The 27,897-nt window shown below is 39.5% G+C and overlaps 1 protein-coding gene across 1 annotated transcript; it reads right to left on the minus strand.

Moving 5' to 3' along the window:
- Positions 1-1,450: 1,450 nt before the first annotated feature.
- On the minus strand, positions 1,451-27,826 carry armc8 (armadillo repeat containing 8). The gene is made up of 22 exons (XM_022220346.2): positions 27,518-27,826; positions 24,841-24,917; positions 23,871-23,942; positions 21,100-21,242; positions 20,882-20,979; positions 18,775-18,867; positions 18,593-18,673; positions 18,436-18,511; positions 16,031-16,121; positions 15,882-15,942; positions 15,589-15,789; positions 14,688-14,783; positions 14,515-14,597; positions 13,570-13,651; positions 13,360-13,446; positions 12,930-13,022; positions 10,199-10,348; positions 8,837-8,932; positions 8,577-8,672; positions 8,367-8,439; positions 3,734-3,827; positions 1,451-2,819 (listed from the first exon to the last, which is right to left on the minus strand). The coding sequence occupies exons 1-22, from the start codon at positions 27,560-27,562 to the stop codon at positions 2,786-2,788; spliced, it is 2,022 nt and encodes a 673-aa protein (XP_022076038.1). The 5' UTR covers positions 27,563-27,826; the 3' UTR covers positions 1,451-2,785.
- Between the last annotated feature and the right edge of the window lie 71 nt (positions 27,827-27,897).

Consider the following 27,897-nt stretch of genomic DNA (forward strand, 5'->3'; position numbering starts at 1 on the left):
AGTCCCTCACAGTGGTGAAATCAAACCAGCAAATGCTGGCCAGAAATGCAGGAAATCTAAAGTTTCTCTACTCTTAAACTGCACTTTTTTTTTTCCAGAAAAAAGTCACAATTCTTCAATTTCAGCTTTAAAATGTGAATGGCTTGTTTATATCAGGATAAAATTAGACATTTTATCATCTTCTTCTTTGGGAAACTCTCTCTCTCTCTCTCTCTCTCTATATATATATATATATATATATATATATATAAACACACACACACACACACACATATATATATATATATGTATGTATATACTTTATATATATATATATATATATATATATATATATATATATATACACACACAGTTATGGGGGAGTGTTCACGTTATTGTCGTAACGCACGTTACTGCACGTGGCAGCAGCTGCACAGCCCACAGGCATCTCCACCCTGACTATAGCCACCAACCAGGTAACACATAAATGAATCAAGTGTATTGTTCATAAGCCTCAGTTGCCACACAGTGCATGAAAAGTCGAATAGTTCAGCTGTTAATTTAATTATCGATTAGTTGTGTGTTTTTAATGTTAATGGAATGTCTATTGTAGGAAGGAAGAGGATTAGAGCCACTGATTTTTTAACAATTCTGAGTGTAATTTTATAACTTTGCCTAATTTGAAAAATCTGAACTCTAAACTCAGAATTATGACCTTTTAGCTTTACTTTGGAATTCTAAACTCAGAAATTTTAGAGTAGATATACAGTCCTGTCTTTAAACTCATAATTATGAATTTAAACTCCATTCTTAACCTTAAAGTAGCTTAGACTTCAAAATTTTGACTTTGATCTCAGACTTAAAGTCAAAATTCTGATTTTAATTCTAAAAACAAATCTGATTATCTCATAACTCTGAGATTGAAGTCAAAATTCTGTTCAAAGTCAGAAATTTACAATTGATATTTTGAACTTAGAACTTTAATCTCAGATGTATGACTTTTTTTGTCCAAATTCTGGAATTTAAGCCAGAAAGTTGCACCGTTGCACCTTCACAGTAGGCCTAATCCTGTTTACTGACAGATTTACAGAACTGTACATACCAACAGTTTGTAATAGTATGGTAATTGTAATGTTTAAATCTAACTACATAACTTAAAATATATTTAACCGAGATCAGTCAAACAGCATATAAATTAAAAGATTAAGCAATTAAATGAGTTGTTGAATGAAGCTGAAGTTTTTTGTTTGATGCAGCTACAGCTTCAGGTGCTAACTGAACCTTCAAATAAAGCCTTCAACAATTTCCTTCAGCACAATCACTTTTAGTTTCTAGATCTCCTGACGGCTCACAGAAACATTTTGAACTTGCATTACTGTCCACAGCAGCCAGAAAACTTCTCTGTATGCGTTACAGGTAGCTTGATAAAGCAATCAGATAGAAATCACACGCAACACAGAGAAACACCTGCTTCAGGTCTGCATATATTTTTAATGATGAACATTCATTCTATCAGAGCTTCAGTAATGTTTGAAATGTCAGGGAACAACACTCTAGAAATATCCCGATGGGAGAAGAAATTATATAACAGAGGGATGAAACACTTGATTCTGCTGCTGTGGATGCACTTGATGCTTCACCCTCCAGGGGCCAAACGGTTCTTCATTTATTTCTTCCATCTCCGTCCGTCCTCAGAGGACAAAAAGCCAGGAGCTTCATTTATCCCTTTTTGACCAACACACAGAGCATCGAGGGCTGCACAGAATGCAGAGACAGCAACAGACACAATTTAGAGGTGTGAGGATACGAGGATCCTCTGTTCTGTGTCCTCGTGCCTGTTCATAACACACCTGGGCAGGTCAGAGTAACAAGTATTAACTCTACATTTCCCATTGGGATCATAAGGATGCTGAACAGAAGTGACAGGCTCCAGTGCACGCAGCACCACAGCGGTGAGGAAACTAAACAAGACAAATTGAGGGGGGGGGGGAGGGGAGAAAAAAAAAAAAAAAAAATCACATTTCTGTCTCTAATCAGCCTCCACAGACGATGTTCAGGTACATGATCGGGCCACAGAGAGTTCACCTCGCTGTCGACATCACCAACTTCAGAGGGGACGAAAACAAACAGGAGAGTCGGGGGAAAATAAAAATCCAAAAATATATATTTATGTTTATATTTATATATATTTATATATTTACGAGGTATGTATCCACAAAAAGAAAACACCCAAAATTTCAAAATAGGCAGTCTGTGTTTGTTTTTACTCCAAATGTGTCCTTGCTCTGCGATGCCTGAAGGAAACATTAATTCAAAATTAAAAAAATAAAACCGGGAAAGCTTTGCTGTCCGTCAGCTCTGCTGTTGTAATCAGTTCTCTGAGACCAGAATCTCCACAAACCAGGAGTCCAAACCCACCGAAACATTGGTGCTGGTGGTGTCGTGCGGCTCCAAACCCCCCCAAAGATTGCAAATCACAAAGTCCCAAAAGGATTCACTTCAAGAAAGAAAAAGAAAAAAAACCTAAAAAAACAAAAAACAAGTGACTCCCTCCGAACCGTTGTCTTCCCAACAACGGCGCTGCAAGAGTCTCCGAGAGGAGCTTAGGAGTGAGCAGAACCGCTGAGGCTGGGCTGAGGTGCTGGAGGGAGGTGAGGGGAGGTCAGCCACAGGTCCAAAGAAGGTGTCTTTGTGCAACAAAAGGAGCCTCAAGGTTAAACGAAACGAGAAATGAAAGAACCAGTGGCAGGTGTCCTCCCGACAGTTATTAGTTCTGCTGGCAGTAGAGGATCGCTGCCCACTGTAGTCATGCCAGGTACTGCTGCATCGCCGTCTTCGCCCTGAGACACAAACAGAGTTATCTTTAAAATAAAGCACCAGAATTACCACAGGCACAAACTGTAAAAATAGAGAGGACAATCTAGTTTTCTACTTTCTAATGTTCATGAACTAATCATCTCTGACATGCAGTCTAATTTGAAAACTAAAGCAAAGCATAAAATCTTAATATTTCCTAAAAAAAATATCACTGCATTCTTGATAGATGGGTAGAAATTCCTTTCTAATCAATGCAGAGAGTACAATGAAATTAAGCAGCAATCCTGTCAATTGATAAGCTATAGTAAGAACTGCGAGTATACAAATCTATAAAAAAGTAACATGTACAAGTGTAACTTTTGAGAACAGTGATATGGCTTATAGAATAAAATAAAAGTAGAAAATGCAGAATAAAGTGTAAAATATATTGTGAAAAAAATGTACTGAAGTGAAAAATGCACCATCAAGTGTCAAATGCACAGATATCCTCAAGCTCACAGTGAAGCCATGACTGACAGAGCTGGGAAAGTGGTTGCACAACAAAGATTCAGAGATTCTGCTGAACTGCAGGCTGTGTTTTCACAGAGCAAACAAATTAATAACATATGTAGGAAAATATCTTTAGTATGTAGAGTCACCATTTTTTCCCTATTATTGGTAACACCAGTGGACACTTGGAAAAATGTTGAACATGCTGATTCCAGGTTCTTCCAGTTTCCAGAAAATAAATGATCAAAAAACTAAACTTTTTTCTCTGGTTAATGATTTTTCTGTTTCCATGGAGGTGCAGGACTTCATACTGCAGTGAAAAATGAGCCCATAGTGAAGAAAATGTGATGGGAGCAAATAAAAAACACCCAGAAGCTGTTTGGTGTTCAGGAGGTTATTCAATATCTGACATGAACATGCTGTTTAGTGATTAGCTGCTGTGTCCCACCTGTCACTGAGGTTGGGGTCTGAGGCCTGGGTCAGTTTGTGCAGAACGTCCACGAAGCCCATCTCCCTCAGCTTGTCCTGACGCTCCTGAGAACCTGAAGGAGCACAGACGAAAACACTACATTAATAAAACTGTAGTATTTCACTCAGCAGCAACACTGATGTATTTTGAATATTTAGCACAATTAAAACAGTCTGTATAACATCACTACTTTCTACAACACCTAATTTCCTACATATAGAAGAATCAGTACAATAGCAACTGTATTTTTCTATATTTCTTGTTTGTTTTTCGTACTGGTGCACCAACATTTTTACACTCTTAATTTGCTTCTGTCACATTGCACATTTCCCCACTGTGGCATCAATAAAGGATGATTTTCAATCCATTATTTTGTTTTAATTGTTCACATAAAGTGGACATACAGACAATGTCGTACAGAGAAACGACTAGAGTCTTTAGAAACAGTGAGTTCTGCTGGTAATTTTGAAGAAGTTATGAACCGATGGGGACTTATTCAAACCAGAAGCAAGAAAAGTAAAGAAATTGGTAAAAGTATTACTCAGATTTGAGTTGTCTTTGTAATGTTATTACTTTGGTGTGCTCAAATATGCAACAAGCTCCAGTCAGCTCTGATCTTTTTTGTTTTATGATACCAACATATCTAAATAGTAACCCTTTAAGCTTCAGTGTACCGCCGGCGGTACACTTACTAATTTGCATAGGAATTTCAAGAATGTCCGACGGCCGCAAACGCGCTTATATATGGAGTAAGATTACTGTCAAAAGTATTCATCCACGATTCTAACCATTCGTATTCGTAATGTTAAACATTTGTATGTTAATAAAAAACTTGTACACAAAATTCTGCTGTCATATGCATGAGTTTGATAAATTAAGGGTTAGGATTGTTTTTACGAGTATGAACCTAAAAGTTGTGAGTGCAACTCTAATTTCTACGACTACGAAGTCTTCCCTGTGAGGACGAATTCAAGTTTATGGGTACGAGTAGAAAAATACTGGAATGACGTCACATAGGTCACAGGGGAAGGTAATCGAACACCGATTGCTCCAAACGCGCATGCGCCATTTATAAAGAGTAGACGCCGGGTGGACCCGGTGGACCTACCGGGGCAGGTGACGCCTCACAGGTCAAGTAAATAACACATCCAACTTCTTGTAATTTATTTATTTCATGAAACTGTACTGTTTTAATTGATATACAGTTTATGGACGAAAGACGGTACTGCTTAGCTTGCATGCTAACGAGCCGGGCCGGTGACACATTAGCCTTCTAATGCAAGGAGGCTAATGAGGAGGCTAAGGAGGCTTAATAACTAAACAAACATAATTTGAGATTATGAATCGTGGCAATTGGCGTATGAATCAGCCCATTGTACAGCCTAAATTGCTGTAAATTAAGTCCAGTTTTAGTTCTTTGCAAACTCAGACACGTGCATTAGTTTAGTTTACAATGAATCTGGCGGAGTTCGGTAAAGTTGGAAAGATATTCACAGATTCGGACTTCCGGCATCAATAACTCATGAGATATATGTTGTCAAAACATGAACGATGCCTCTTTCAAATCGTTGTAAGGTAGACAATGTGCTACAAGGCCAATTTTATCAAAAGTTGCTGTATTTCAAGCTACAGAAATAACATTGGCGTCTATGAGCAGCCGGCGGTGCAACGAGTGAACAGGGACCGTCTGCAAATAGCAAAACCGCTGCAACAGCGAAAAGAGACACTACACATATATTCAATAACTTTACTCTTGTACCCTGTAGAGCCACTAAAATCACTGGAGCCATGAATGGGCTGCGGCTGGTCATACTACAACTCTTTGTTTGGTGATAAATGAAAAATTGAATTTTAAAGATTTTTTATGATTATTTTATGAGTATTAAAATTCAGTAACTTCACTCTTACACACTGTACAGTCACCAAAATCACTGGAGCCATCAATTGTCTCCTGCTGGTCATACTACAACTCTTGCTTTGGCGCTAAATGAAAAATCTGAATTTTAAGGAGTTTGTATTTTTTATAATTATCATTTTATTAGTAATAAAATTCAATAACTTCACTCTTACACACTGTACAATCACCAAAATCACTGGAGCCATCAATTGTCTCCTGCTGGTCATACTACAACTCTTTGTTTGGTGCTAAATTAAAAATCTGAATTTTAAGGAATTTTTATATTTTGTATGATTATTTTATGAGTATTAAAATGGCACTTTTCTTGATGTATGTGGTATATTTTATATAACACACAGGAAAAATGGCATAAGGGCATAATGTACTTGTTTGTCCAAACACATAATTCTGTATAGTAATGGAATTTACAATCCTTACCAAAGAGAGTATCAGATAACACCAATATACCAAACAAACTGTTTAGACTGTCACCTCAAGTACTGATGATTGAGAAGAAAGATGATAAGACACTTTATTGCAAAGTTTCAGTGTCAATTGATTCATTTATACCATAATGTTAAACTGAGAGTAATATTTTTCTAGTTAAGGACTGTACAGACAATACTTGGAGGTAATAAACCTGACGGTCTGACCAGCACAGGTCACAGCAAGTACACTATGCCCTTATGCCATTTTTCCTGTGTGTTATGTAAAATATACCACATACATGAAGAAAAGTGCCATTTTAATACTCATAAAATAATCATACAAAACATAAAAATTCCTTAAAATTCAGATTTTTAATTTAGCGCCAAAGCAAGAGTTGTAGTTTGACCAGCAAGAGCCCATTCATGGCTCCAGTGATTTTGGTGGCTCTACAGTGAAGTTATTGAATATATGTGTAGTGTCTCTTTTCGCTGTTGCAGCGGTTTTGCTATTTGCAGACGGTCCCTGTTCACTCGTTGCACCGCCGGCTGCTCATAGACGCCAATGTTATTTCTGTAGCTTGAAATACAGCGACTTTTGATAAAATTGGCCTTGTAGCACATTGTCTACCTTACAACGATTTGAAAGAGGCATCGTTCATGTTTTGACAACATATATCTCATGAGTTATTGATGCCGGAAGTCCGAATCTGTGAATATCTTTCCAACTTTACCGAACTCCGCCAGATTCATTGTAAACTAAACTAATGCACGTGTCTGAGTTTGCAAAGAACTAAAACTGGACTTAATTTACAGCAATTTAGGCTGTACAATGGGCTGATTCATACGTCAATTGCCACGATTCATAATCTCAAATTATGTTTGTTTAGTTATTAAGCCTCCTTAGCCTCCTCATTAGCCTCCTTGCATTAGAAGGCTAATGTGTCACCGGCCCGGCTCGTTAGCATGCAAGCTAAGCAGTACCGTCTTTCGTCCATAAACTGTATATCAATTAAAACAGTACAGTTTCATGAAATAAATAAATTACAAGAAGTTGGATGTGTTATTTACTTGACCTGTGAGGCGTCACCTGCCCCGGTAGGTCCACCGGGTCCACTCGGCGTCTACTCTTTATAAATGGCGCATGCGCGTTTGGAGCAATCGGTGTTCGATTACCTTCCCCTGTGACCTATGTGACGTCATTCCAGTATTTTTCTACTCGTACCCATAAACTTGAATTCGTCCTCACAGGGAAGACTTCGTAGTCGTAGAAATTAGAGTTGCACTCACAACTTTTAGGTTCATACTCGTAAAAACAATCCTAACCCTTAATTTATCAAACTCATGCATATGACAGCAGAATTTTGTGTACAAGTTTTTTATTAACATACAAATGTTTAACATTACGAATACGAATGGTTAGAATCGTGGATGAATACTTTTGACAGTAATCTTATTCCATACTTATACAAACACTATACACCGATGGAAAGCTTAGATTCTCATGAATCCGCCGGTATAAACCACTTTCAGATGTGATTACCACAGCGGGTGAGAAAAACACATTTGTCCGACAAAAACAAATATTCATCCATCCGTTCTCTATACACGGCTTCAACGCACACAGCGCGACTCACATTTCCGGGTTCATTATTATACACAAAAAAAAGATTCCACAAAAAACGGTCATAATCCAACCTTTTACATCCAGATGACACAAGCCAGGAAACTATTTTGTCCAAAACATGTCCTGAAGTCGGTATAAAATCCCCGAATCGGTCCTTTTCAAGGAAATGCACCTCGCGATGCCCGTTCAATATTCCCCGTATTTTTCGTAATTTTTTTTATTTAAAAATAGAATATTAGCGATTTTTTGTACTGAAAACGGCTGGAATTGACTGAAGCTTAAAGGGTTAACATATCTATGCAGTATGTAATGTGTGTAGACAGAGAGCTGCATGCAAGTTGTAATTTTGATTAAAATTGATGTAAATTTTATTGCACAGACAAGTAACTAGCATTATTGAAAGGATCCAGCTGTCTGCTTAAATAATGTTTTGCTGCAATAAATACTTAGAGAGTAATTGAACTGAGAACCAGGGTTGTAAATCTGGAAGCAAAGTGAGTCCGTCAGGCTCTAAGAGCTAATAAATCTCCTAAATCTGTCCTAAATTCTGCATCAACACCTTCAAACCCGCAACATTTCAGGACACATGAAAAGACTTCACCTCCCTACTTTATCTGAACCTGGTCCTTTTCTTCCCTCTCCCTCGTGTGGTGCGTCTCTTACCGTCCTCTTCGTTCCAGATAAGGTTTGAGATGCAGAAAGTGGCGGCGAGCTGCAGTTTCACATTCGAATGCCCCTGCAGGACAAGAGAACACGAAGAAACCACGAGTGAACAAAAACACCGAAAACAGTGAGGAGGGAAAGACGCTGCTGCAACATCAAACATTTATTCTGATCAAAAGAAAGCAGCAGCAGACGATGTTATCACAGTACCATGTAGTATTTGATTTTCTGGAGCATGTCGTCATTGGTCATGATGAGTTCCTTGGCTGTGTTGCCGTCGGCGATGTTGGCGAGGATGCACAGCGTCTGAGACATAATCAAAGTGTAAAATCAGTGTTTTAATATAGAATCTAAATTGACTGTGACGCCACAACATGCCTGACATGGATCCTAACTGCAGTGCGGCTTTCTGCTGCGGCAGCCAGATGTATGGAAGTCATTTGTAAGTGTGAAGCGGAGGCGAGGCTCACCTGCTCTTTGACCTCGATGCTGTGCTCTGCTTCCAGGATGAGGGTCACCGCCTGCATGATCTGCTTCCCGTGAGAGCTCATGATCTGGTCAATGTGCTGACGGCAGCAGGGTCAGGGGTGAGGGAGAGACAGCGGACAAATCAGTATGCGTGATGCGTTTATGGAGAATTCATTCAGATTCAGCACAGACCGGGTCATGTCTGTTCATATCTACACAACAGGTGAGAAAGGAAGGAGCACTCCAGGGTTAAGGTCGGTCCTGAGGTGAAATACTGCAGTTTCTATGATGGGACATAAAAGCTCCACACTGTGGCAGCGGCACAGATTACAAATACTGCAAATCTGCACGTGTTTCATGTTAAAGAGCTTGCATATTTGGTCTTTCTTGGTTCCTCCTTTCCTTCAGTTTGTTACATAGCTGCTTATAAAATATCGGCAAACTGAGCTGTTCTCTCCTACAGAAACTCTGCTTCTTCCCGGTCTGAAAAGCCTCATTTAAAGTCTTCTATTTCATATCTACACCAACCATGTAACGCATTTGTGCAACATCTCACAAACAGGTAGTTTAGTGATCAAACAAAGGATTAGCAGCTCCCTCGGAGTCTGATGTTTGACTCGATCACCAGCATTCAACACACAATACAGCCAGCGAGGTTTCTGACCAATTTAATCCCGACTTGCTCTGATGTCATGCAAATGTCGACAACAAGGGCACAGGGATCAAGACAGCTGTAGTTTATAGAGAAAGACGTTTCAGTTTCTCTCAGTTCAATATAAACTCTACATTTTAGTTGATTTACACAGAAAATAACAGGTAATTGTCTGATTATAAAGGTTTACTCGACTTGTGGTTGATGATTTGTCAGAGGCTGAATAGATTCAGATCACATATCACAAACTGCAGACAATGTGCAGTTTCAATTTTTAAATATCAGCACTGGGCTGATTCAACTCAGCTGTTGCTGCTGTAATGTTAGTCAAATTAAAATGCTTTGCACTATTTAAATTGTGAGACTTTCAAACGATGCATAATTTGTCAAATGTGATCATGCGGGGCCAAAATATAGCAGCCACATTTTCATTTGATCAACTGAGTCAAGACCAGTAGAAGAGTGTAAGAGTCGGTTCCTTCATTTTGATGCAGGAAGTGGTATCTTATCGAATATCCTTTTATTTTGCTAGATGAAGTTGCTGCTTGGTCGCAGTGCCATGCCTTTCCCATAATAATAATTTGACTTCAATGGCCCGGCGATACAAAGCAGTGCAAAGAAAAGAGCAAATCTATTAATCAATGATTAAAATAAACATCAGTTGCAGCTCTATGAAAATCTTTAATCATGCTTCTGTGTGTTTGTGTCTCACCGGACGTGTTGACAGCAGATTCCGCAGCAAACCAAGAGTTTTCATGAGGACGTTGGTGTCGGGGTCCGACAGCAGGCGGAACAACTGTTCTGTACCCAAACACCGAACAATCTCCACCTTCACCTTCTGATCCGCCTGAAACGCCATGTTCTTTAAAAAAAAGCACAAAAGGGTTTGTATTGAAGTATTGTATTAGGCAGCACATCCAAAGACAAACCATAAACCCAACCTTAAAACCAAGTTGTATCATCAAAAATCACTTTATTCTACAAGCTCCATTTAGTAATGTACCAAAAATTGAGTGTTTATGCAAGTTACAGTGCCTTGTGAAAGTATTCGGCCCCCTTGAACTTTTCAACCTTTCGCCACATTTCAGGCTTCAAACATAAAGATATAAAATTGTAATTTTTTGTCAAGAATCAACAAGTGGGACACAATCGTGAAGTGGAATGAAATTTATTGGACATTTTAAACTTTTTTAACAAATAAAAACCTGAAAAGTGGGGCGTGCAATATTATTCGGCCCCCTTGCATTAATACTTTGTAGCGCCACCTTTTGCTGCAATTACAGCTGCAAGTCGCTTGGGGTATGTCTCTATCAGTTTTGCACATCAAGAGACTGAAATTCTTGCCCATTCTTCCTTGCAAAACAGCTTGAGCTCAGTGAGGTTGGATGGAGAGCGTTTGTGAACAGCAGTCTTCAGCTCTGCCCACAGATTCTCGATTGGATTCAGGTCTGGATTTTGACTTGGCCATTCTAACACCTGGATACGTTTATTTGTGAACCATTCCATTGTAGAGTTGGCTTTATGTTTTGGATCATTGTCCTGTTGGAAGATAAATCTCTGTCCCAGTCTCAGGTCTTTTGCAGACCCCAACAGGTTTTCTTCCAGAATTGTCCTGTATTTGGCTCCATTCATCTTCCCATCAATTTTAACCATCTTCCCTGTCCCTGCTGAAGAAAAGCAGGCCCAAACCATGAGGCTGCCACCACCATGTTTGACAGTGGGGATGGTGTGTTCAGGGTGATGAGCTGTGTTGCTTTTACGCCAAACATATTGTTTTGCATTGTGGCCAAAAAGTTGGATTGTGGTTTCATCTGACCAGAGCACCTTCTTCCACATGTTTGGTGTGTCTCCCAGGTGGCTTGTGGCAAACTTCAAACGAGACTTTTTATGGATATCTTTGAGAAATGGCTTTCTTCTTGCCACTCTTCCATAAAGGCCAGATTTGTGCAGTGTACGACTGATTGTTGTCCTATGGACAGACTCTCCCACCTCAGCTGTAGATCTCTGCAGTTCATCCAGAGTGATCATGGGCCTCTTGGCTGCATCTCTGATCAGTCGTCTCCTTGTTCCAGGTGAAAGTTTAGAGGGACGGCCGGGTCTTGGTAGATTTGCAGTGGTCTGATACTCCTTCCATTTCAATATGATTGCTTGCACGGTGCTCCTTGAGATGTTTAAAGCTTGGGAAATCTTTTTGTATCCAAATCCGGCTTTAAACTTCTCCACAACAGTATCTCAGACCTGCCTGGTGTGTTCCTTGGTCTTCATGATGCTCTCTGCACTTTAAACAGAACCCTGAGACTATCACAGAGCAGGTGCATTTATACGGAGACTTGATGACACACAGGTGGATTCTATTTATCATCATCAGTCATTTAGGACAACATTGGATCATTCAGAGATCCTCACTGAACTTCTGGAGTGAGTTTGCTGCACTGAAAGTAAAGGAGCCGAATAATATTGCACGCCCCACTTTTCAGTTTTTTATTTGTTAAAAAGTATAAAATATCCAATAAATTTCGTTCCACTTCACGATTGTGTCCCAATTGTTGTTGATTCTTGACAAAAAATTTAAATTTTATATCTTTATGTTTGAAGCCTGAAATGTGGCGAAAGGTTGAAAAGTTCAAGGGGGCCGAATACTTTTGCAAGGCACTGTAGGTTCTGTGTAAAACTAAAAATTCTGCACTCCTCTACATAACCAGGAAGGCATTAGTGACTATGCTTAGTAGCTGCAACAAAAACTCATGTAATAAAAATTCAGGAAATTTTTTGGTTGGACTGTATTCACAAAGAGGAGATGAAAGCAAATTAAAAAAAAAAAAATAGCAGTAAAATATGTATAATAAGTAGGGCTACTTCTTTTTTCCAGTATTGGTAACACTTATGGACAATGTTGTACATGCTGATTTCAGATATTTTCAGTTCCCAGAAAATAAATAATTCGATAAATTCAACTGTAATTTTATTTTATTTTTTCCAAATTTATGTCACTATAACTGTGTCATACTGCACAGAAGACATTTCTGAGTTCTCTCTTCTTCTAGTCATGGCTGCGTTGTTTCTATAGAGGTGCAGGACTTTATAAGCCCACAGTGAGTAAAACTAAATAATAAGAATAAAAAATACCCAGAAACTGCATGTGGGTTTAGAGGGTTAAAATGTAAAACATAAGTTTATCCAACTTAGGCATATGTAGAGTAGAGAAACCCCTTGAATTCATGGATAAACCTGGCAGGAGCAAAAAACACTGAGAAATGACTTGAATTTCTGAGACTGAACTAACTATTATCATTCAACCTTTAAGTATATTAGCTGAAACATGACAGAATAAGATCATTTATTTCACCCAAACATTTGCATTTTTTGAAGCACAACTTCAGTGATGCTCCTATGAAGCCAATAACTGTAAAAAGAGGCTGTCGTGATGAAACGTAAATTCTCACCATCAGGGCCCAGATCCCGTTGACCCTCAGTGCAGAACTGTCGCTCTGGGTCAAACTGCATAGTAATTCAATCACCCCGGACTCCAGGATGGGCTGCGCACACACACAACAACAATAACATCATAAAAAGAAAAAAAATCCTCACCTTTAAAGCTCATATGGAAAACTAAGCATGTTTGTGTCCAATATTCTGGCTTTTAAGCTGCTAATTCTCCACTATGTTCACCAGCTGGTCTCTAACTGTGTCCGCCTACTGTTTAGTGCTGAGCAGGTGGTGTTAAGTGGATATTGGATATTTAAAGCTGCCTGCTGTGGATGAAAATTATGCTGGGAGAGCAGTGAGAATGAACCAAAACGGTAAAGTTGTAGCCGAATAGCTAAATAAGAGGAGCGTAAAGCTGTTAATTCAGGGTAAAGTGTGTGAATGTACCTCTTTGCTGGGCGAGAACTCCAGCAGTAGATTGCATAGTGTAGAAGAAGCCATGACCAGGACTTCATCTGGGGCGTTCTGCAGCAGCTGCAAACAGCGCAACAGTTTCTCTTCACATTCAGCTATTTGTACACATCCAGCCTTGATAAGTAAAATTACAAGTATTTAAATACAACATTTAAAAGTGCTTTGCTGTAGAACTAACTTTACCTTCATTAAGGGTTTCCACACTGCGTGATCGTGGAAGCTGGTCCTCAGTTGCTGCACCGATCGAGACAGACTGTGAAGACACCTACACAAGGAACACAGGAGAACGTTTATTCTCATGTTATTTAGCAGAAATGCAGAGATTTAAAGATTTGCTTTAGCCTTCTAAACCCCAAAAATCTGCTGCTTTTCACATCAAAAATGCAGTTGAGATGCAATGAGTGAGTTCACTGCATCATTCATTGCACTCAGCTGTGACCGACATGCAACAAAATTTGAGAGTTTTCAGTTGGACTGCAGGCAGTGTTTTCAAAGAGCAGAGAGGAAGCAATGAGAGACACTAACAGAAAAATATAACATAAAAAAAATAAAAGAACATGTAGCATGGCTCAAAAACTGTAGACAGATGAGCAAGTTGCAGGAAGATATATTAAGCATGGGGAAACAACTCTCTAGAGTTGATGGACTGGAAATTTTTGTATGTTTGCTTGCTCTGCCTTAACTCTCTTAACTCTAAAACCCAGTGGTGAGTCTAAAAGGAATGCTTTGTTCTTAAAAATACGACCGAAAACGTACTTGAACATATCGTGCGATGTGTAATTCCATCAAAAATGCTACTTTTATTCACTCCTTTTCATGACTTATGTCATTCTAACTGCATCATTCTGCATAGAAGACAATTCAGTGTTCATTTTCCTTCTAGTCATGGTTGTGCTGTTTCCATAGAGGTGCAGGACTTCATATTGCAGTAAAAAATGAACCCACAGGGAGTAAAAACTCGACAGGAGCAAAAAAAAAAAAAAAAAAGGCCCAGAAACTACTTGTGGGTTCAGAGGGCTAAAAAAAAAAAAAAAACACTTACAGATAAATTTAAAGTGGAGATTATTAAGGTAAATGTAAATTCAGTTTCGTCATTTAAATTCTCAATACAGGGACTAGAGCGAATACCTGACAGCCGCTAAACGGACTTTAATGCTGGACTCTGATAGGCCGCTAACTATCCTGTCCATCATGTTCTCTGTTTCTGTGATCTGAAGGAGACATAATAAGAAAGAGGAGATTAGATTAGAATATGCATTCATGTTTATACAATTAAGAATGCAAACTAGCAGAGAGGAAACCTTTTTGCGGATGTCCTCGTCGTTGGAGCCGAGTGAGGCGTAGAGTTTGAAAGCAGCTTGTCTCAGCTCGTGTGCATGTTTCAGGTCGTGGTCCAGCTGCAAACATCAGGAGAAAACTGGTGTCAGCAACAGATAAAACATTCAGACAGCTTTAACGTTCAGGGCTCCATTTTTTGCTTCCTAGAGACACATTTTTATATATTGCATGTAATAGTAACTACATTATTGTCTGACTTTCTAGGGGAATTTCACATACATATATCACTTTGAGGACACTGTGTACCCCTCTCTAGAAATCTTTAATTACAAAACAGTTCCATAAAATATAGTAAAGGCTTGCATTTTGATTCCCACAGTTTCTCCAGCAAATCTGAAGTTTTTAATTATGTGATTTTTGACAGGATGTGATAAGATACATCTTCCAACAAAATTCTCTCCACTTGTGTGATTTACTAGACTTCTATTAATACCTCCATATTGCTACCCATTCATCCATTCCTCTTCTGATGTAAATACCCCTTCTGTGTTCTCACATTTTGGCTGAATATGCATATACCTATGTATATTACTTCATTCCTTTTTTGGCACTATCCCCTTTCCTGCCATAATACTGCAAATTTCCACACTGTGGGAATAACAGAATACAATCTTATTTTCATCGTACCACACTGACTACAACTTTGCATTGCTGTAAACCAAACACACAGATAAGATCTGTTATAGCAGAGGGGACAAAACTTCAAGTATCGAAGGTTGAGTGTGTTTTAAGATTTGACAATGCAGCATGAAATGATGCTATTCTTACCCTCAGACTTGTGAGCTTTTTTTTTAGTTCAACCAAATCTGTGCTCTGTTCCTCCTTCTTAACAAAACGTCATGTGATAAAGACCTCCTGACTCACCCTCTTGATGTCAGTGATGGCCGACACCGAGCTGGGGTATTTGAAGTAGTCGGCCAACATGGCCACCAGGTGGTCGGTTGTGCTGGCGATCCTCTGCAGCTCCACGTCGGGCTCCATCAGGTAGGCCAACGTCTCGGCTCCCTCCACCCTCTCCTCGAGCAAATGTTCTTTACTGCACATCCGCACGAGACACGGCAGCGTCTGGACCGACAGCAGAGAAAAACACATGAAATGAAGGTATGATGCCGATACATCACTCATTCTAATGATGGATGGAGGTGCAGCTGGCTGACCTTTAGTACTATACAGCTGTCGTCTGTCCTGATGGCACCGGCTCGACACATGTACGTCAGACTGAGACAGAGGAGGAAAGGTTGAGTTTGAAGAAACAGTAAACAAGAAATATAGTTATTAATGAATAACAATCAATATAGTTACTCACCATTTGGCTGCTGTTAGCTGCATTTCAATGGGTTGATCCCTTTGCATCATTTTGACAAATACCTGAGAGAGCAGCTCGCCATCCACCAGCACTGGAAGCACAAAAATAAAGATCAGTTAGGGTTTAGATGGTGAAGAGAAGAGAAGGCGAGAGACGAGTCGAGAAGGGAAGTGAGGAGAAGAAAGGTGAAAGAAGACACGAGATGGGGTGAGACTAAAAGAGACGAGGTGAGATGAGGAGAAGAGGCAGGATGACAGGACAAGAGAAGTGAAGACAAGAAGAGAAAACAATAGCTAAGGAGAGATGAGACAATATGCAAAGAGACGGAAATTTACAATACGAGAAGAGATGATACATAAGAACAAGAGACAAAAACAGACCAGAGGAGAAAAACAGAGAAGTGAAGACAAGAAGAAGACAATAGATTTCCCTCGGGGATCAATAAAAGTATTTCTGATTCAAATTGAGAAGAAGAGATGAAACGAGAAGAGATGATATGCAAAGAGATAAAAGATACAATACAAGAAGAGATGAGAGAGAGAGAAGAAAAGAGACAAGTTGAGAGATGAGAAGACATGAAATGAGAAGAAACCATTTGTAAAGAGATGAGAGGACACAATATGAGGAAAGAGAAAGAAGAAGGAATGAGGCAAGAAAACAAGAGATGAGACAAGAAAATGAGATGAGAAGAGGCAGGACGAGAGAAGAAAGAAGAAGGGACGCTGAAAAAGGGATGAGAAAAAAGCAAGGAAATGATACAAGATATGAGAAGAGACAGGACAAGAGAAAGGACAAGATGAGAGAAGAAGAGATGAGACGAGATAAAAAGAACAGAGATGAAAGACCAGCAGAAGAGACGAGTAGAGCAAACAAGAAAATATAAGAGAAGAGACAAGAAAAGAATAGCAGAGATGAATCGATATTCAAAAAGATGAAAATATAGAATGCAAGAAGAGACGATAGGGAAAAGGAAAAGAAATGAGACGAGAGAAGAGACAAGATGAGAAAACTAGATGAGGGAAGAAGAGATGGGATGAGAAGAAAAACAAGAGATGAGAAGAAAGAAGATGACGAGAAAAGAACCGCGGAAATGAGAAGAGACGATATATAGAGATGAAAAGATAAAATATTAGGAGACAAAATGGTAAATGGTTGTATTTATACAGCGCTTTTATCCAAAGCGCATTACATGATACATCACATTCACCCATTCACACCCACATTCACACACTGATGGCAGGAGCTGCCATGCAAGGCGCTAACCACGACCCACCAGGAGCAATTAGGGGTTAGGTGTCTTGCTCAGGGACACCTCGACATGAGCACAACGGGCCGGGGGATCGAACCGCAACCCTCTGGTTGTGAGACGGCCACTCTACCCACTGAGTCATGCCGACAAGGTAGAAAAGAAAAAGACGAGGAGAGAGAATAGATGAGAGGAGATGAAATGAGAAGAAACAATATGCAAAGAGATGAGAGGATACAATATGCGAAGAGACAAGAAGATGAAGAAGAAACGAGATGAAAGAAGACAAGACAAGAAAATGAAATGAGAGAAGAGACAGGACGAGAGAAGTCAGAAAGACAGACTTGAGAAAACGAGATAAGAGAAAAGAAGTGAGGAAATGATACGAGACATGAGAAAAGACAAAAAGAAAAGACAACAGAACAGACAAGATGGGAGAAGAAGAGATGAGACAAGAAGAGACGACAGGAAGGACCAGAACAAATAAGAAGAGATGACTAGAAAAGAATAGATGAGACAAGACACAGAGAGAGAAAACAAGACAACACAAGATAAGAGAAGAGAAAACAAGAGATGACAAGGGAGAGGACGAGACGAGAGAAGAGGCAATACAAGAGAAGAAAAAAACAAGGCCAAACAAGAAGAGACAAGAAGAAGAGAGAAGACCAGAGGAGAAGAGGAGACGATGTAAGAGAAGAATAGATTAGACAACACACAAAAAGATACAAGGCGAGAAAAGAAGAGATGAGAAGAGAGGAAACACAACGAGACAATATGAAAAATGAATTCCGGTAGATACAACAGAAGATGAAACGAGAAAAGAGGTACTAGAGAAGAAGAGACAATACAAAAGAAGAAAAAATGAGAACAGGAAATAAGAGGACACGATACGTGAGAAGAGACGAAACGAGAATAGAAGACGAAAAAAATAGGAGATGAGACGATACGCATAAAAAGACAGAATCTGTAATGGGACGCTATAAAAAAAGAAACAAGATTAAATGAAATGATATGCAAAGAGACAATACGGGAGAACAGATTAAATGGAAGGAGAGGAGACAAACAGAGATGAGAAATGAGAGAAGACGAGGCGAGAAGAAACCTGATGAATAGAGATGAGAAGAAAAATGAAGAAACCAGACATGAGAGGTTTTCTCACCATTCACTAGTGTCATGGAGACCTGAGTGTTCTCATAGGCCAGGACTGAGAAACACTTTAACGCCTGCATCCGGACCTGCACAGGAAGACAAACAGAAGTTACAGAGTGTGAAAGGCTTCATCCTTCAGCATGGTCATCACCAGGGAGACGCCTCACCTTATAAGAGGGGGAGATTAGCAGAGGAGCGATGTTCTGGATGGCGCCATGGTTGAACAGAACCGTCTGGTGCTCCGGAGTCTGGAGACGAGAAAATGTCTGATCAACGGAGGATCTGGGTCTGAATGTGAAAGCGTGATGGACTCTGGTGTGTTTGTGTGTGAGCAAATACCAACAAATACCTTACAACAGTGGGAGAAGATCTGTGTGATGTACTCCTGGGTTCTCTGAGAGTTGCTCAGTAGAGACATTAGATGAGGGATCACAGTGGGGTCCTTAAAAACAACAACACATATTTAGTATAATTTAAGAATGGAATGGAAATAGAATTAGAGGAAATTGCCCTACTTGAAGCATCTGTATAACTTATTACGCCGTCAGTTTTGTAATTCATGCTTCCTTCTTAAAATATATCTTTTATTAGAGCCAGAAACCGTAAAAAACATAAAACATCCTTGAAAATATTATGTATGAAGTGCAATTCCATCAAGAAAATCACACAAATCTAAGTTAAATATTATGATACTCCACCAAAATCACTTTGTTCTATATGTTTTGTCTTCAAAAATGAAATGTTTGCACCTGATCATGTATAAAACAAAAAATGATGCAGTCCTCTGCACAGCTACGAAGCCATGACTGACTAAGCTGGGACAAAAATTTAGACAGTGTTCAGCTGAATTGCAGGCAGCGCCTTCACTACTGGATCAATACAATAAACGCAGCATGACTCAACAACTTTACGCAGAGGAGCAAGGTGTTGGAAGATACATTCAGCATGGTGAAACATCTGTACAGTTTTGATGCGCAGAGTAGAGTCATAAAGTTTATAGAGGTTGCAAAGATGTAAATATCTATATCTATATATATATATATATATATATATATATATATATATATATATAATACTGAGCCTCTGTTTATTATCTTACTGTATATTATTAGCATTATTACTGGTGAATCTTGTATTCCAAGAAATGAAACTTCCGTGCCCCTAATGAAGAAAAATGTGGCAGGAGCAAAAAAAAAAACAAAAGCATAGATTGGGGTTTACAAGTGTGACCCTTGGTATCACAACAGAAATTTAAACTGTTGTAGCTCCTTGCTTTACAGCCTATATTATTTTGTATTTGTACATTGCACATTGAGTTCTATTGTTATTTACTGATTTCTCCATTTATTCCCTTATTTACACATATTAGTCTACATAATATAGTTTATGACTTTTTTGGCATGTTTTATTCTGTAACCTTTTCTCTACTTTAATAACATTTTGTTTTTTATCTAATTTTATTCCATTTCATCTCCTCTGGTGTTTCCTCATTGCATGTGTTATATAGGATAGCGCTGATTGATTGACAGACAAAAATACAAAAGTGATAAAAACTGACTAAAAAACTAAATATTTTTGCCTTAGCAGTTTTGTTAATTGACACACAGCATGATGGATAAATGGTGAGAAACAACAAGAAAATGAAGAGATTTCTGTTGAATCAAGAAACAGACTTACTGCCTTTACTAAACGTAGATTAATCATGCTTACTGTATTATGTCAGTTGCTTGAGGTAAAGTATGGGGGAGATCATTTAGTGTTTAAATGAATTAATTTTAAGCGCACATTCATATATTTAGTACACTTAAAGGTACAGGGTGACACAAAAAACGGGAACTGTTTAACAATCCAATAAAACCAAGAGTGATGAAGAAAAATATTTTATTCATAGTAATTGAAACCTTAAAACATGCCATTTAAGAAACAATGATGAATTTTCATTTTTTAAAAATTATTTCCTGTAGATGGCGTCCTCCTGTACGAATGCATTCTTGAAATCTACCTGGGGCTATCTCAAGAGTAAAGTGTACACGACTTGACCAAGAACTCTGGATGAGTTAAAACAGAGAATTCAGGATGAAATTCACAGTATCCCAGCTGAGATGTTGCAGTGGTCAATGAGGAATCTCAACAGCAGATTTCAAGAATGCATTCGTACAGGAGGACGCCATCTACAGGAAGTAATTTTTAAAAATGGAAATTCCATCATTGTTTCTTAAATGGCATGTTTTAAGGTTTCAATTACTATGAATAAAATATTTTTCTTCCATCACTCTTAGTTTTATTGGATTGTTAAAAAGTTCCTGTTTTTTTGTGTCACCCTGTATAATAACAACACTACCATAAATTCTTAATGCCATCAATGCTCATACTGTTAATCTGCACTCAGTGTTCTCACTAACTGGATAATTTATGTCCAAACTGGTCCCATCACTCTCACATAAAGCAGGACCTACAGTGTAGAGCAGCTGCACGGGGGTGACTGGACTGATGAAGACTGTTCTGAGACACCGAAGACAAGCTTCAATGAAGATCAGGTCCGGAGACAAGAGACCTGCAGGCAGCAAACACAGGTGTTGTTAAGGTCTGTGCACCCTCAGCTCACCCTAGAAGTTGTCGCCTGCAGAATTCACATTCATGAGAGTATGCGAGTGTGTTTTTTTTCCCCCCAAACCTTGAAGAAGGGCAGGGATGATGTGACAGTCCACCAGGGACTTGATGTTGTTCTCGGTGCCCATGGCGAGGCTGCCCAGCACCACCGCACACTCCGTCCTCAACTCCAGACTGGACGAGCTCTGCTGCAGCAGGTAGAGTAACCTGGAAACAGTGAAAATGTGCACTGATTACAGAGAGTTTACCATTTGTAATAACCTGTAAGATGCAGCACATTATACCAGCAAGTGATACTCTGGTGTTCACCTCTCCTGCTGTTAGACTTTACAACCAGCACTCTTCCCAGTAGATCAAACACTGAAAAACTGTCATATTTCATTGTGGTGCAACATCACTGCGTTCAAAGTGTGCATTGTGATTTTTTTTTTTCACATTTAAAAGAGTGTACAAAAACTTTTTTTCTAAATATACAAGAAACTGTGCAGTATCAATGCAAATGGTGCAAAATCAGTATTTTGTACCTATGAAAGATTCTGTATATCAGTGTTTTTGTACATATAAAATAACCTTGTGCAATGTTGTTTTTTCACATTCAGATGAATCTGTGCAGTATCTGACTTTCTACATATAGAGGAATCTGCATGACGCTAACAGTACTTTTAAATTATTTTTTTTAAACCTTTCAACTTGCACTATCCCCTTTGTGGCTGTAACACTACAAATTTCCTCACTGTAGGAATAATTAAGTATTTCCTTATTTTTATTCTGTCTTTGCATTGCTTAAAACCAAACACACACATAAAACCCGTTGTAGCTGAGGGGACAAAATTTTACCTAAAAGTGCCTTTTGAAGGATCTGTGTCCACACTGGAACATAGTAAAAATATTTGTTTGAGTGGTACACAGGATTGTATGTCTGGGCTCCAGAGTGTGACTGTTTTAGATACACATGCAGCCAACAATGTGGGAAGCGCAACAAAAACTTTTCATTGGTCATTTTTGAACATTCAGCAGATCTGTCCGTTTGTCTCTGGACAGCCTGCACAAAGAAATAAAAAACAGTATCTTATTTCATTCTTTTAAAGCTAATGTTTGTCGACACATGTGTGCTGCAGCAACTAAGTGGAGACTAGAGGCTTCTCTCTGCAGTTTCAGGAATACTGTAGCTAAATTATGGCTTCAGAAAACAATCTGGTACACACTCTCCCTCTTTAACCTGCAAGAGGCTCTGCATGCAAATCAATCAAAAAACACAAGTAAATACTTAGCCTATAGAAACACTGAAAAATGTTTTTTTTTTAAAAATAGCCAATGCACGTATTGTGGCTAAGGCATGGCTGGGAACTGTGTTTTCGCTGTTGGAGTATCAATATTCTGAACCGAAATTGTAGGAGGAACCATGAGTAAATTTCATCCATTAATAATTATGCTATTAATAAAAAGGTTTGTGATGGATTGTCGTTTGATAATACATAGCTATGTTTTTTGATGGCCACCATGCCAAACCGCTTTCGAAACAATCGCTGTGATTTCTCAATACAATTTGCATGCACTAAAAATAAAGTTGATTCCTTTATCCACCAATAGATTCAAGATGTTTATATGCACAGAAAGCCAGATAGTTACACTGTACAATGAGATCTTTACATTGCAGATACTCCTTAATCAAATGTACACAATGTAGAAAAAATTAAAGCAGTTCTGAATAAGCGCACTGCATTTGTAAATTTTGTTTAACCTTATTTTCTGTGATCAGACACGTAATTTTGTCAAAATTATACCTGACGTGTTTCGACGGAGCCTTCCGTCTTCGTCAGAGGTGCCACTAGGTGATGTGTGATGTAGTTAAAAACCAGCTGATGATTACGTGTCTGATCACAGAAAATAACGTTAAAACATTATAGTAACTTTAGACACTATGAACTTCATTGGATTTGTAAATTTGGGTTTGGATAAAGTGATTATGGCCGTGGTAAAGTGATTATAAAGTGCATACTGCATCAAGGTAAAATAAAGATTACCATGTACTGCTTCTGCATTCTGGTTTTTATTTGTATGGTTATACTGTATTCAAACTTTTTTTTAACTCTATCAGCACCATCTGTTTATTTTCTTGCTCCTTAACTTGGCTTTTCTACAAGCTCAATTTGCACCTTAGTTTTTCTTACATGTACAATGTGTGAGCTACTGGGTACCTCAAATTTAAAGGGGATGAACAAAGCATCAATCTATCAACATATCTACATATCCATCTGTCTCCTTAGACTATTGTTTGGGATCTCAGGGAGTCTTTTTCAGTAGCATGTTACACAGGATACACCAACCCTCACCTCAGCCTCGAGGCGACTTTTAGTTTGTCTACAGAAATGTTGAAACAACTCATCCAGCACTGCAACAGTCGCCTGACCGGCAGAGCAGCCTCCCTCCTGCAGCATTTCATTTACATAATGTGTTAAGACACTACCAATCTCAATGATGGAAAAAAAAAAGGTAACACTTAAGTGGCAAGAGGTGTGTCAAAAAATTTTGGCTGCATCTAAATGAGAAAGTTAAGCTCAGTGCAATCAGTCTAAAAATTAAGTATGGAGCTCTGTGTGCTGCTGTGAGTGCTGTGCTGGTGATTCCTCTGTTATGAGATCAGACAGAGACGAGGTTTTGAAAGCAGCATGTGTTATACGGAACAACTTGTTCTAACTGGCGACAGACAGCATAGTGAGAAAACAGAGGGATGAGCATCTTGTATATCAACAACATCGTGTCAGTGCAATTGGATGATTTTGTTTTTTTAAAGGTCAAAATTGGGGAGTAGAGATGTGGTGAAGATGTGCGTACCTCGGTACAGCTCCGAGGACGATCAGATTGGCCTTCTGCTTGTTGTTTCCTATGACAGCATTCTTCATGTCACTGCAGACACACATACACACAGAGGGGAGTTAATGTATACGAAGTGAAATGAGTCTGCATAAATGCTTTAGCGAGCAAGAGAACCTTATGTTTCCCTAAAGCTGCATTTCTCACAGTGGTGTCCCTTTATCTTATAAGCTAACAGTCATCAGTGTCTTCAGAGGTTTCTAAGGACAGTGTGAACCACTGCAGAGGACACCAGCCAGATCATCTGATAACCTACATCAGCCAGAATGATGACTTCCAAACTGGAACAGAGAGGCAGATGTACCACACATTCTACACTTCATTTATATTCATTGCATTTTCTCCACGGTGCGCTTCTTGTGCTCAGATGACATCAAATAGCAGCTGGGAGAAGCTAGTGGAAAAGTACAGCTGTAGCAGGCAGCTCAGTCAGTCAGGTGCTCGGCTGTTGGAGCGGTAACCAGAGCAGGTCTCCTCAGAAGTTAAAAATAACGATGAAATAGTCAGAGTCCAGGTCAGCACAGCCGGCAGAGATATGAAGTCGCACTGAACAGTGAAATGCATTTTGAAATAGACCATTACATAGAAGTCTGAATGTAAACACAGAGGTCATTCTCCTCAAGGAACACCAGCATCAGGAATGTTTAGTACTTTCAATGGCAAACCTGGGAAAGATAATTCAGCAGCTTATTTTTCAGAACAGCGTGGACATTATTCAGCCTGCAATTTCAGCACAGAACCTTCACTAGTGTTCGTTAAAAAAAGAAAGAAAAATAAAGAAGAGGCAGTGCAGAAACACCAGCTAAATAAAGTCCACCCTCTTCCAGTAAGCTAGCAAGTGAAACAGTGGTGACACCTTCTATACACAATGTACCCGGCCACTCGAATCAGCAGCTGTCACTCACTGCAAAATAATCAGTTCCAAACTTACATGACTCCCTGCAGCACTTTCTGTGGGTCGGGGTCGAACAGTCTGTCAACATAATGGCGACTGGTGGCGGTGACTTCCTACGTGAGGACAAAAACAACACATTACAAAACTTACTGATGTCTCCACTTTCACACTTGAGCCGCAATTCTAGAAACTTCATGAGATTGCACCGTGCCCCGTTTCTCTCACACAAAAGAAAGTAGAAACTATAGAGTACACATTCCAGCATACATAGCTCAAAGAAAAAATAGCTATGTGTCCACATTGGGAAAAACATCCATTGAATCGCCAATTTCTTTATAAAATAACTGAAATTGAAGCATTTTACATGCAAATACTGACAGACAGTCATGCACACTGAAACATACAGCAGCAGCATCCATGGCAGAAGGCTTTCAAAACTGTTTTATGTTGTACTTGGTGGCTGCATGTGACACCAGAAAAGTTTATTTGTATCACTCACAGCTTTAACCAGAACTTTCCACATGACTCCAGAGAATGAAGCATCCACCAGCTGACCACACATTGATACTACCGACCTCTGGTGCCAGCATGTAACTGAAAGTGTTCAGCACACAGGGTTCCTGCATAAACCTGACTTTAAATGGTTATTTAGAAACCCGCGTTGGTACACATTAAGCCTATTTTGCCTGAAATTCTTATCAGACAAACTAAATAACACAAAACAAGGGAACTGGTTGTACTTAAAAAATAAAGATTGTCTTATAAAGTGTACTGAAGAGAACTATAAATGCAGCATGTGGTGATTTATTACATTTTATCATTCTTTCCAACTTTGGGGGGAATGTATTTGCTGTTTCAACACACAACATCTCTACAACAGGATGAATAGGCAAATGGAGAGTGGACTCATGGATCAGAGACCAAAAGTCAGTAATAAACCACACATCTGGGATGCAGAAAGTTAATGAGGTTGTTAGTGCTGGCTGTGGAAGGTTGCCCCCCAGGATCCCAATTTTGGCCAGAGAATCACATTGCTGGACATCCAGAGCATCCTACATATGCTGGATGGTGAAATGTCTGGAATTCTTGCAGGTTCTAGTAGGACTGGGACAGTTTCTGCTGCTACTACAGAAGGACAGTGCAGATTCTGGAGATACGAGGATGTACGTTGTTTTGTTGACATGTCAAGTGACAGGGGGATACACCTGATAACTAGAGATATCTGGATCATCAGTGAAAATAACCATTGTCCTTTTTGCTAGTGTCAACTGACATTGCTCTTCCGTGAGATTTAAGGCCTTGGCGTAGGCGACAGCATCATAGACCAGCTTATTTTAGTTGATTCCTCACAGCTTGAGAAGATACAAGCTTCACCAGCATCTCTGTCGTTGATTATAAGTGATTTGGGAGACTGACTAGCCAGATGTAATGACTCTTGGCCTAGTGGGTGATTTATGATCTGGGGGCATTTGGCAGATTATGCTGTTTAACACGATTTCCTTTACGTCAAAGCTGTGGACATTCAAGTGCCTGACTACAACCTGAACTAACATGTCAGCATCCAGCAGCAAACAACCCATTCTCGCCTTTCTCTTGTCATCTGTGTCGCCATGTCATTTGAATAAAGCTGCATTTCAAGTAGGTCTTTTATAATCCCTGGTCAAAGGACTGTCTGTGTACTGGTCACACTGTCTGATCATTGTCCTTTAAAGCTTCACCTGACATGGGTGTGGGATAACCCAGTGGTTGAGAATTTGTTACCAGCTGAACAGCTCAGAAACTTGAACGTAAACCAATTGGCTAAATGTAATCCTTTGAAACCAAAACAATTTAAACAGGACAGTCATGTTTTTTGGTCTAAAAAGATGCTGCCTTTATATTTTCGATACCAAAATGACTTGAACACAGTACAGGTGTCTTTTCTGTATGTTCCCAACATGGGGGCGTTTCACTTTCGCTAGTTAGACTTGCTTTCGTTAAACCCATTAACTTAAACCGAGTTACACCTGAAAGCCGCTTTCACCTGTTACAATAAACTACAATATTTTACTTATTACACAGGGTCGGTGGTGGGAACAGATATTTAAACCCAGTCGAACACTCCTCAAGAGTAGGAAATTAGTGAATTAACTAAGTTAGCTTTGCTAGCTTAACCATATGCTATTGATTGCTAATGCTACCTGGAGCTAGGTTAACAAGGTTGATTCTCTAATTATTAAGCTGCAATGATTAAAATGTAATGACGTCGGATATTTGGAAATAAAAGCTCATCCCTGCCACTTATTTTCCGCTGTGCATTTTCAAATTTGTTTAAATTATTACAAAACTGGTGACAGCACTGCCACTATTAGCAGTTAGCTGCTAACTCATTCCCAGTGACACTGACAGCTACTTCGTTTGTTTGATTTGTACTTATTTTTACGCCGCCGGGCCAAGCGGACACAAATCGCACGTATCCTCTAATGTATTCCGACTGTTCCCGCCCGCCCGGGAGATGTGATGATACAAATCATTCTCACCAGGACCTACGTAGGCGGACCGCTACAGTGCTACATGTTGCAGAGCATTTAACTTAGCCTACAGGCTAACAGAACACCGGAGCCCTTCAGCTCCGAGCTTCATGTGTCTCATTAAACGACGTTAGCCACTCGCTACTGGAGTTAGCATTCTGTAAACTGACACTGCTGTCTGAAAAGAACACAGTGACACTCACGGACAGGACACTGATGCGGAGCGGGGCCTCCAACAAGCACGCCATCTCTCTTCCCCCGAATGGGCGCCCCAATCGGCGCAGCACTCCGCGGACACTCCGCCCCCCAGAGCAGCTGTGAGCGGCCGTTAAAAAGTAACTGTAGCTCGGTCGGGCAACTTCTCGCAGGTGTTACTGTAAAAACAGGTGAATATTATCCCCGTGCAGGCTCAGCTGTTGTCACCAACCGCGGATACACAACAGAAAAGAAGACCGCTAACTCTGCGAGCTGTCAGACAGACCTGGATTTGTACATCAAGTAAATTTTGTTTATAAATGTGACGTAGATTGTGTCTCTGCCGGTTAGATTCGACACAATAAATTAACCCATCCGAAATTTACGT

The sequence above is a fragment of the Acanthochromis polyacanthus genome, chromosome 14 (assembly GCF_021347895.1).
Source record: "Acanthochromis polyacanthus isolate Apoly-LR-REF ecotype Palm Island chromosome 14, KAUST_Apoly_ChrSc, whole genome shotgun sequence".
Lineage (NCBI taxonomy): Eukaryota > Metazoa > Chordata > Actinopteri > Pomacentridae > Acanthochromis > Acanthochromis polyacanthus.